Source organism: Podarcis melisellensis, assembly GCF_964234715.1.
Source record: "Podarcis melisellensis genome assembly, chromosome: 2".
NCBI lineage: Eukaryota > Metazoa > Chordata > Lepidosauria > Squamata > Lacertidae > Podarcis > Podarcis melisellensis.
The window spans coordinates 51,016,534-51,028,789 of NC_138529.1; the positions used below are offsets into that span (position 1 = coordinate 51,016,534).

A 12,256-nucleotide genomic window follows, 5' to 3' on the forward strand; every position below is an offset into this window, starting at 1 on the left:
CAACAGTCATTAGTCCCCCGTTAGCATAGCCAGTGGTCAGGGATAATAGAAGCTGTAGCCCAACATCTGGGGGGGGGTGTTCAGCTACATTTTACTCAGAGTAGATTCACTGAAATTAATCAGCTTGACTAAGTTATGGCCATTTATTTTAATAGGCCCAGTTTGAATTAAACTTGGTTGAATACCATTCCTAGAGAGCCATAGGTTCTCCATCTTTGCTTTAACTTCTCTCCCCTCACCCCCTGTTCCTTGTTCTACTTAAATCTTTCACTTTGAATGACATAAGCTTATGTGTTACAACATACACTGTATAGGGAGTTTGCCATTGAAGTTGTGGCCAAGAAATGTAGGAAGCTTTGGCTCTTGTAGCCTGCTCCCACTCTTATTAATAAAAGCAATTTGTTTAGATTAGCGCATTTCCAACTGCTTCTCCAAAAAAATCTTCATATTCCCTCAATATGGGCTAAGGATTTGTTCATCTCTATGAACAAATTGCGGGGACGCGGGTGGCGCTGTGGGTAAAACCTCAGTGCCTTGGACTTGCTGACCGTAAGGTCGACGGTTCGAATCCCCGTGGCGGGGTGAGCTCCCGTCGTTCGGTCCCAGCTCCTGCCCACCTAGCAGTTCGAAAGCGCCCCTAAGTGCAAGTAGATAAATAGGTACCGCTTTATAGCGGGAAGGTAAACAGCGTTTCCGTGTGCTGCGCTGGTGCTGGCTCGCCAGAGCAGCTTCGTCACGCTGGCCACCTGACCCGGAAGTGTCTTCGGACGGTACTGGCTCCCGGCCTCTTGAGCGAGATGAGCGCGCAACCCTAGAGTCGGTCACGACTGGTCCGTACGGGCAGGGGTACCTTTACCTTTATGGTCTTTTTCTTGGTTATGTGGAGCCTAAGTAGATAACTTCAACGCTCTGAATCTCACAGAATTTTTGCAATGCTTGCCTCTGTTTCTTTATTTACATAGGATATGCATTTTTGCTGTTCCAAGATGAAAGCTCTGTGCAGGCTTTGATTGATGCATGTATTGAAGAGGATGGAAAACTCTATCTGTGTGTTTCCAGTCCCACAATTAAAGACAAACCGGTAAGTGGAATTGTCAGGTATGTGTAATTTGGAAGAAGATGGACACAGAAATTGGGCGCATAAGTGCTACATTTTCACAAGGCATAGGTTGGCAATACATGCTTTCTTTCTACGTGAGCACATACTACCATTATTTTTCAATAAATGTGCACTATTCTTTGGGTTAGGGTCAAGATAATTATTCCAGAATATAGAATAGTAGGCATTAGGCCAAACCTGGCTAGTCTTTACTAACCTGATTTGGGGCCAAATCCCACATTTTTCATATCTGATCTCCAGCATAACCCCATCTCCAAAGAGACCCTCCTATTCTATGACCCACTTAATATATTTTCTCACAAGCGGAGATCTAACTCCCACTTCAGTATGAATCCAAACATGTCTTCAAATAGACTTCAATGGGCCTTGCTATAACTATCAACCAGCTGACTGGAGGTTACAACAAGATGCTTTACAGTTGCCTGGATGTGGCTCTTTATGTGTTCTAGGGAAACGCTGAGGACTAGCCCATTTGTCACAAGTAATGCACTCGTGTGTGTGTGTGCCTGCGCGCGCGCGCGCGCACACACACACACACACACACACACACACACACAGTACACCCCCCTCCCCTCAGTCCTTCACTTCTGAATACTTTAATGTGTGGACAGAGGTTTGTTGTGATGACTGAGCCATATCTGAGTAAAGGACATGGTGGTTCATCTTTCTTAGACGTGTGGACTGTGCAAGCTGCTTCCTTGAGGAGTGCCCTTTCTCCACCCTGGTAGCCTATTTTGCTCCTGCTTCAGAAATTCCATATGTGAAACCTGGCTTTGTTATTGCTTGACTAGATAAGAATGATTGCTAGGAAAGTAGCCTCTAAAATCCCATGGATGTGACATGCAGGAAACACTGTTGTTGTAACATCTTAATGATGTGCATGCTGCAGGGCAGGGTGGTGGTGGGATAATTCGACTGTCAACTTGAATTGTGAGTGGTAAAGTCTCATCTTCTGCTTGTAGGTTCAAATCCGGCCTTGGAATCTTAGCGATAGTGACTTTGTGATGGATGGCTCACAGCCTCTAGATCCGCGGAAAACCATTTTTGTAGGAGGAGTTCCACGACCCTTACGGGCAGGTATGGTATGCAAAAACAAGTGCAGTGGCTCGTTGATTCTGTCCAAGCTGCCTTACTGCTGTGAGAGAACATTGTGTCCTTATTTCTATTGTAGAAGTATGCCAGTGCTTGCTAAATTTAACTTTTGCTGACACTCCAATTATTTCCAGATAGAAGAGTACAAATAAACATGCTTTTGCCCAGGGTCTAGAAAGAGAAGTTATGTATATAAAATATCTGGGTAAATCGTTTGTTACTACTTTATTTTAGTGGAGCTTGCAATGATAATGGACCGGCTGTATGGAGGAGTTTGCTATGCTGGAATTGACACAGATCCTGAGCTGAAGTACCCAAAAGGAGCTGGGCGTGTTGCATTTTCTAATCAACAGAGTTACATAGCTGCTATCAGTGCCCGCTTTGTTCAGCTGCAACATGGAGAGATAGATAAACGGGTAAGGGCTAGAGCACATTCTGTGTATTACTCAGCATTATTTCATGGGTTTATTTCCATATAAGTGCCCGTGTGTGGCAGGAGAAAATGTTGTCTTAAATGGAAAATATTATCTTCCCTGTATTCCTAGCATACATGCATAAAAAAGCCATACCAGACACAAAAAAGCTATACCACAAAGCCCCCCATCATCCCAGAGATCCGGAGGTGGGGGGATCTAGTTTAACATTGGCTTTTTAATGCCTTCTGGCACCTTCTAAAACTGTTGTTCCCTTCAGAGAAATTTCCTGTAGCACAGCATAAGCCTGTGTTCCTAATGTTATCCTGTTACCTCTGCATGACTTGCTTTGCTGTTGGCCTCTTTTTCACCCCTGCCTATGTGCTGGAAGTAGAATGGTCAATTGGTTTATGACAGTAGAATGCAAACTGCTGCACTATTTGCATTCATTTCTACAGAATTTGTGTGAGTCTCTCCGAGTCCTGTTTTAATTCAGTGCAGGTTACACAGCAACAATATGCAATCATCATTTTATGTTGATGTTAGTGCTGGCTTCTTAATAACATATGTTCACAGCACATGCCAACAAAAGCAAAAATAGCTTTGCCACAAATGTCCATATTTCCCTGTATGTAGCTCATTGTCATCCTTCCTTCATTCGCCAAACCTTTATTAGGCATTACAAATATAGGCCATCATAAAACATCCACATATAAACTTTTAAAATATATACAAATAAACAGCCATTTAAAAATATGTAATAATGAGAATTTTTGTTGGAGTTTCTTCCTGCTAAATAGTGCTATTCACCACCCTGAGAGATACTATTGATAAAAACTCAGCCACCCTTGCAGTTACTTCTGGGTTAATGTCGGACACATATTTTCTGATATTTTCATTGTGCTGTGTCATTCACATGGTGAGGAAGAAAGAGTTAGGATTAAGGAACAGGCAGTATTTTGTTGTGGTGTAAGATCTTGTGAGCCAGCTCTGTCACTGTTTGTATTGTTTTAGCCATTTTACATGTTTTCTTCTGGGGTTTTGTGACTCAGCAATTTGAAAACCATGATTTACTTGATTGAATTTTTAGGGAGAAAAAGCAAATTGTGCATATTGTGCATATTGATTTGTGGTGGCTGGTCCTTCTCCGAGTTTAGAAGAGCTGTCATGTTTCAATTTCTCATACACAGTAATGGCATACAGGTTAGATTTACTGTTGCTAGCAAAAGGTACCTGAAATCTGAGCAGGAAATGAAAACATTCCTGTTCATGTCCTCCAGCAGATTTAGGCATATGCAGATCCTTTCTAGACTGAGTCCCCTTTGCAGAAAAGCCGTCCCCCTTGCTGGATTTCCATGTCCAGAATCTGCATCTGTGTGTGCACTTCCCCCTTGGGGAATGGAGCCACAGATGCAAGTCAAACTCACCACTTTTGCACAATCAGATCCCAGTTTAATAAACTAGGATATGTCCTTTGCTGTCACTTTGTTCTACTCTTCACATGAGTGGCAAAAACAGACCATGGTTTCCTGTTACATGTGAAGCAGGGACTATGACTAATGACTTCCAAACAAGCCAGATTTGCAAGACAGCTTCCGATGCAGCCACTGTCAGTTTTAACAGCACCAGTCATCTAAGAGGAGTGTCCTCCCCCCCTGAGGGAGGAAATCTAAATTTAGACCCCTTCAGTAGGGGCTACCACAGTTTGTGATAGCAGTGACACCCATTTGTTTGGCAAATCCAGACAATCAGTGTGTACTGTAGTCAGTGAAGATATCTGGATCGTGTTGTGCCTCTCTTTTTGTGTGAAAATCTAGACTTTGACATTTGTAAGTATTTAATGCTCTCTCAATCTCTCTCTCACACACGTTTTTATAAAACTCAATTTAAAACAAATATCACTACAGCCTCTGAAATATATTTCTGTCTAAAACATATTCAATGAAATAAGGAGTTGTTTATTCACACTTCTTAACATTGGTTAGGAAACAGTGCTGTTCAACATTCAAATATTTTTAAAATCCTTGAAACGGTGCAAAAAGACAAGATGACACAAGATCCATGATTGGACTGACCCCCTTTTTAATAGTAAATTTAGTTGGTGGAATGAACTGAATCAGGCAGTGGAGGGAACATTGGTTTTTTTAAGCATCTCTTCCCCTCCCTATTTGCATGAGTGGACTGGCGGACATTCGTTAACTAGAGGAATTATCCTGTTAACCGAATGTCTGCCAGTCCACTCTTCAAACAGAAATTCATGGTAAGACCAATTTCCTTCCTTTTCCCACTTCAGATTGTTCCCCTAATACTACCATCAGCCTGACATATGGCTATTGTATGTTTTGCTCTGCATGGCAAATAATCCAAATTGCTCCCCCCCACTCCACACATAGCTATTAAGAAAATGGGGGCGGGGGGAGAATTAAAGCCTTTTCCCCCTGTGCTGTATTTCAGATCCAAATCAGGCCTTTTAAAATAAAACCAACAATCCTGAAGAGATCCAATCACAGATATCCCTTCTTGTGTTGTTTCCATGGTCTCTTCCCAGTAGTGAGGCTTAAGCAAATATTAAATGGTTTTATTTCAGCAAAACTCCTCAATCACTTGATCTTATGGGGCACCTCAGTAACTTTAATTAAAAAATACTTTCATATGTTCAAAATTGACTTGACATGCTGCCAGTTAGGAACAAATACTTTTTTAACCAGCAACGCAGAACTCCCCCAATATGATACTTTGATCAAACATTTCAGCACAATCAAAATCCCCTTTCCTTTCTCCCTTGCCAAATTATTGCCTTACACATCACTTACATAATGGTGTGTCTTGTATAAAACGAAACAAATTCTTAACATGTGCAAGCATCCTAAAAATTACTGGGGGGGGGGGAACTTCTGTAGGTTTCCATGGTGTCTCTTAGCATGCTGCCAAAGATATGGTGATGACCACTAGCCTGGATTGCTTTAAAAGAGGGTTCGGCAAATTGATAGATAACTTTAAGCATCAATTAGTAAAATATTTTTTATTAATAATAATAGCAGTAGCAGTTGTATTTTCATCCTGCTCTTCCTCCAAGGATCTCAGGGCAGCATATATGCTTCCTCTCTCGCACCCTCAATTTTATCCTCACAGCATCCCTGTGAGCTAGGTTAGACTCAAAGAAGATGACTTGTGCACAATTACTCAGTAAGCTTTATGCCTCAGTGGAAATTAGAAACCATTTCTCTGAGGATCTAGTCTAGAACTCTGACCACTGTGTCACATTCCACATTCAGAGACCTACAGGTATAGGACAGTATACAAATTTTAATAATAGTAATAAAATAACCTTCATAATTAATAAACAACTTATGAAAACCAAATTACTGGTGGACATATAACAAGGGAAAGCTATAGCCTTCCTGTCCTGTTTGTAGGTTTCTTGGAGGTATCTGGTTATCCATTGCTGGCAACAGGATGCCCGGCTAGTTGGATCCTTGCTCTGCTCCAGTTGAGGTTTTCTTAAGGCACAGTGGAATATTCATTGAGGCATCTGCATTAACAGTTAGATTGCAGTAATCTACACAGAAGACACTCTAGCAGTGTAAACTTTCTCTCTCCTTCTTTTAACACAGGTGGAAGTTAAGCCATATGTCTTGGATGATCAGCTGTGTGATGAATGTCAGGGGGCCCGTTGTGGTGGAAAATTCGCTCCATTTTTCTGTGCTAACGTTACCTGTCTGCAGTATTACTGTGAATATTGCTGGGCTGCTATCCATTCACGTGCTGGCAGGGAATTCCACAAGCCCCTGGTGAAAGAGGGAGGAGATCGCCCGAGACATATTTCATTCCGCTGGAATTAAGTGATTCCTGCAGCGTGTTCATATGCAGGCCTCAAAATAAGTGCACTCTTCTGTTATCCTGATTCCCATGCCCTCCCTTCCTCTTCTCTCTTATTCAAGATAGCATGTCCTACTGTTGTAGTCTGTAACTTAACAATAGTGTAACAAAAGAATGACCTATAATCATATAGGTATTTTGTAGAATCTTGTCATTAAACTGTATTGGGAACTGCTATTCATATGGATAACACAGTGCATGGAAACCAGGTTCTCTTACCTTTAGTTACCCGGGGGGACACTGCTTTCCTGCTATCTTTTCTTGAAGGAAGAGAGAACAATATTAAGAGAAGAGAAATGAAACAATAGAGTATTTTGTTTTTTAATTAAATTATTGCTAATAACAAAATCAATAGAATACTTTTATGAAAAGTAATCATGAGATAGGAACACTATGAATCTATTCTGACACTTTGTCCAACCCACCCTTCCTTCTCCCCTTCCCTGCCCAAACCTCTGGGAAGCCTGTTTTCTTGCCGCCTATGATTTTATAGCAATGGAAACAGTTAGCCGTTAACCTAGTAACAGGAAAGAGCATGTTTAAAGCAACAAAAATGCATGAGCAAGGTTTAAAGCAGCATTAAGTTAAATGTTTTATTTAAGGGTTCCGAAGCTATTTTTTTAGCACAGTACGTGTTTCTCACCGTGCCTCCGACTTCCCACCACATTCAAACTTTTACTAATTGAGTAGGCAGAGCTTAGATCTGTGTTCTTCATCCAAGCAATCACATTTTAAAAGTTCCTGAATGTAAATCCTGGGTCAATTTACTACTGGGGGTGGGTGGGGAGTGCACTTATTCTTTGTTGTTGTTGTTGTTGTTGTTGTTATATTATTATTATTATTATTTTTAAAGAAGAAACTTCATTATCAGAATACAGCCCTAGAAATCCTACCAAAGCTAAAGTAATGACAACTAGTGAACTGGCATGTCCTCTCCTGAAGAACAAATGTATAGATTTTATTTTTGATGGTTATATAGAACTCTATATCCTAATTTACTAATGTTAATCAGGGGCCAGCCTTTGCTCTCCATTTTGACGTGAAATACAAGAACCTAAAGATATACCTCAAGATTATGATTTTGATTCCCACCTCCCCTGCCCGCCTCTAAGACACTAGTAATTCATTCTAACCACACAGATCAAAATTTGGCTACTTACTGGGCTTACTCTGGGATGTAAATGTGTTTTAATCTCTGAATGAAATTGGATCATCAAAAGCATAAGAGGGACAAAGTGAAGTTTGTTTCCAGGGATGTTATGCACTGTTGGTTGAATGAATATGCATTGCATATTGGCAAAGAAGAATATGCTTGTCTTTCAGCAGAGAGCAAGTAAGAAAATCTCAATAAATAATTCTTTTTGGAACTTAGCACAGAAAATAAAGAATTCCAGGGCTCTAATGTACCAACTTGCTGAGAAATGCATGGGTTGTTTGAACCATATAAGTGAGAACACAGTAGATGTTAAAGCTAAAGCACAGGGTGGTGTTGGTTAGTTTGATATAGTCACTTGAGCTCTGTAAAGCTGAGAAAATTGATAGGAGTGAATGAGTTCAGTTCTTAAGAAATGATTTTGTAGCAGTGTGCAAAACAACCCAGTCCATTGGCAATCTGAACTGGCATGGTACCACCATAGACTCTTAAACCAAAGACTTGCCTTAGCACAGCTACAGACAAAAAAAAGCAAATCTCTTCTGTAAGCCCTCTCCCTCCCCTTTCCTTCCCCCTCCCCAATTATCTTTGAGAAGCAGTTTTGATTTTCAACACATAAAACATACCTTGTTATTTTCCAAAGGTCAAAATGGAGACATTTGCTGTCTACTCGTCAAGTAGAGAAAGGGAGCTGCTTTTAATGAAATCCCTGCAAATATTGACAACAGTAAATGCAAATGGAGAGTGCTCTTTTGTAGACTGTCAGGGACCTTTTTCTCTGAAGTACATAATTATAGTTGGAATATTCGTTTTAATTTTTTTAAATGCTTGTAGGTGGCTTGGGGTGTCTTATTGTGCCGATCCTACCCAGTGAACAGGTGAGATGGGTTACCATTACAAGAAATAACACTGTTTGAGAAGTAGCTTTGAATAATAATTTTTTCCCTTTGTACATGACCTGCTGAATTTCGGTACAGTGTTTTTGTAGCTAACTTATTTTGTCATGCACATAATGTATATTTGTTATGCACTACTTTTGTATATCTTGTTTTTCCAACAGTGAGCATTTTTAGGCACACTTTTCACTGACGGGATATCTCTTTATGCAATACCTCAATTTTTCATATTGCAAAGAGTAGCTTTTTGTACTTTTATTACTGAGAGATCTTCATATACTTCATTTTTTAATATAAATAATTTTAATAAATTTTATTTTCTTATATTCTGCTTTTTATACATTTCAGTGCTCTGCATACATTTTGAATTATGGATGTTGTGCACTGGCAATGCTATTTTAGAATTTGCAGAGAAAAGAAAGCATGTTGCTTAAACATCTTTAGCCCAGCACCAGGTATTTGGTGTACATATAATTTAAAAAAAAATACTTATATGTAAAGTTGAGACTTAAAAAGAAATTTTTAAAAAGCATGAAAGTGACAAATGAGAGAGTTTGTCTTTAGACCCTTGAAATTTAATGCATAAGCATAGAGTAGAAGTTTAAAAGTAACATCCCAAATTGTCTACCGCTTCTTAATAGGTTTTTAAAAGTAATACACAAATGCAGATGTTTTTTGGTGAATGTTTAGCCATTTTTAATCTTAACAAATTGATGTTAGGTGTTTGCAGAGATGTGTCTGCTCTTTTAAATCATATGTAAGGAAATAAACCCAAGCCTGCCCAGTGGTGGGCATGTAATGTTAGTATGCATGACTAATATTAAAAGAAAAATGTTATTCTACTAATATTCACTTGTGGTGATTGTGTGAAAAGCGTGTTTACAGATTATTTGGTTACACTTCAATTTACAGGGCATAAATGATTATCTATATTACTCTGTACTCTAGATAGTGCTAATATAATATGTCCTTCTGATTACATGGGAGGGTGGAGTTGCCATGTCACTCCAAGCATAACTAACATGTAATTAGTTTTAAAATCTTAGGGTATCACTTTATTTAAAGGGGTGTAAACAAGCATGTCATTTTCTCTCACAAGCATGGCACTGGCCATGTACTTACAATGTAGTTACAGAGTAATTACATGGTTATTTTTGCAATGTAAAATAAAGTGTTTCTGATTATTTTATATGTAAAGGAACCCCCACTGCCCCGTGCTTTTTTGGTATATAGTATCTACTTCTCCATACACAGACCTCTGCAGAAAGCAAATCTAAAACTTGCAGTGAATGACTTTAGTGTTTTATAAGGATGCTGTTGGAAAGACTTGATAATTCACCCCTTTTTTGTTTCTTGAAGAGTTAAAGCCTTCTGTTTTAAAAGGTGATTTAAAACTTGAATGTGATGAATTGTGGCAAGTTAACTTCAAGTTATGTGCAATACTTATTTCAGACTTCTGGAAGATCTTTGCAGTGTAATTCTTTGTTTTTAATTGCAGACATTTAAAAATGTCATTTTCTACTGTTCTAGTAAATCCTCTTTCTTGCTGGTGTTTCTAAAGAAAAGAATCAGAAATCAATCTTTCTACTAATGTAAATTTGAGATTATTTTTTAAAAAAAGGAATAAAAGAGGTTTTGGTCATTTGCTTTATTTTATTATCTTATTTTAAAGCTACTGTGATTGATAGCATTGTAAGAATTGGGACAATATTGTATTCAACTGTTTTATTTTTTATATTTTTAAAATTTAAAGTATAATTAGTTTTTATAATTTTCATCAGATTCTTTTGTTATATTTTTTGGAAGTGAAACTTTTAGCAAGTGGGTGTCTAGTTTTTACTAATCCCTAATATGTTTCCCCCCGATGTAATGCTCATATTATCAGAAGGAAAAGTTATTTAAGTATGTCAGTTACTTGTACTACTTGGCTGAATTTCCATATAGTTTTTACTGTGTATGGGGAGGTTGTAGTATTTATTATAGCATTTTAAATAAGGGTAATTCATTTTTTATTAAAGTCATTTTCACATTAAGTTCATATTTTTGTATGTTCTACTCTAAGTTATAACACAAGTTTCTTTTTTAAGAGAGTTCATTTGTTGAAGTGCTAGTGGAAAATTAATGTTATTAAATAGTTTGCAAATGACTATTTATACCAGTATGCATATAATTTTTAAATATTTGTAATGTGAGATGTTGAATGAATAAAACTTTTAACTCAATGACTACTCAAGCTGTTATTTTGAGCTCTTCAGCATCACGACATAACCACTATTTCTTTTTGACTTCATTATTTTATGAAGGAACAGTGTTGCAGAGTGGAAATCATTTTGCTACACGAGTCTCTAATTCAAATCACTGGCCAGCCATGACGTTCAGTTGCTGACCTGAAGGACAGTCATATCCCAATACTGCTCAGATTTATGTGATTACTGTTAGTGATAACAGTTGTAAACCACTTTGTATACTATGTTCTAGAAACAAGTAACATCTGACCTGCAGTAGTGTTTTATTCTCTGCTTCAAAAGAAGTACTAAAATTAGACAATGATTCTTTTATTCTTTCTACTTTGGACCTTGTGAATTGAAGAGCCAGTGTAAGGGACAGAGTTTTGGACTTTGACCAAGGTGGCTAAGAACTAAATAGCTGCTCAAGGAAGGAAAGGAGGGAGAAACAAGAAGAGAGGAGACTTGAAAGGTGCACTGGTTTTTCTTCAGCCCAATGAGTTTCACATCTTATGACTCCTGTAATGTTCTCCGTATAATCATAGGCCAGGAAATAGTTTTAGTAAAGAACTATCTACAACAGATCTTCTCTCCTTTTGCTGCTTTCTCTCTCTGGCATCTAGCCCTGCTTCTTGCTTGGGTCAAACCTGCTAAATAAGAAATAACCTAAAATGCTCACATTTATCCTTACAGCTCCTGAAGGAGCCCTAGTTAACCAGAACAGTCTTCTGTACTACCTTAGATTAACATGCTTAACATGCGATGATTATTATTATTATCATCTGTGAATTTTCTGAGTCATTCTTGAATTCCATAATACAGCGGGCCATTTTCCTTGGATACTTGAGATGCAGCTTCCATGGCCTTGATATTGATAGATTTAATAAGCAAATCTGCCATCTTCAGTCGGGTCAGAACCCTTCTAGTATTTTGTCATGTTGTCCTGAGATGGTTTTGAGAGTTTGGCCTCCCAGTGGTGTCAGCTTCGATGTCTCAGTCCTAGGCATAATCAAGCCCAACAATCGGGGATAGTCCTAAAGAACTTTGTTTTCAGACATCGCTAATCACAGAGAGTGTGCTGTTAGGATAAGCCTTCAGCTGCTGCTCAAATGTCACCCTGGGGGTAGAGCCAAATACTGACTATTTATATTTTGTAAATTTGGTACTTGGGGAAGATCTGCTGTCTCTGGCAGGAGTCTCATGTGACTTTGGCATGAATCTTCAGCAAACTCAGCATCTTCGCATCTATTTTTAAACATCCAGCCTTCGGTATGTCAGCTAGGCCAAAAACAAACAGCCAAGTGTTCAGTCACCTGCTTCCACTTACTGGTCTTCTGCTACTTAATCATCAGGACAAAGGGAAGCCCAGAGTGTGATGCCGAAATAATGGAATGTTGGATGAGCGGTGAGACAATTGGGGTGGCAACGCGTCCGAGGAGAAGAATGCAAAGCATCAGAAACTGGAGTGACTTGGCAGG

The 12,256-nt window shown here is 38.8% G+C and overlaps 1 protein-coding gene across 4 annotated transcripts in view; it reads left to right on the plus strand.

The window, feature by feature from the left end:
- Positions 1–11,360, plus strand: part of CPEB4 (cytoplasmic polyadenylation element binding protein 4) — a 51,424-nt gene extending 40,064 nt beyond the window's left edge. For all 4 annotated transcript variants that reach the window (XM_081900845.1, XM_081900846.1, XM_081900847.1 and 1 more), the window contains 4 exons: positions 963–1,081; positions 2,083–2,197; positions 2,447–2,628; positions 6,240–11,360. In XM_081900845.1, coding sequence (XP_081756971.1) covers positions 963–1,081; positions 2,083–2,197; positions 2,447–2,628; positions 6,240–6,467 — 644 coding nt within the window. In that variant the 3' untranslated portion in view covers positions 6,468–11,360. The remainder of the gene's footprint in view (positions 1–962; positions 1,082–2,082; positions 2,198–2,446; positions 2,629–6,239) is intronic.
- Positions 11,361–12,256: the final 896 nt, after the last annotated feature.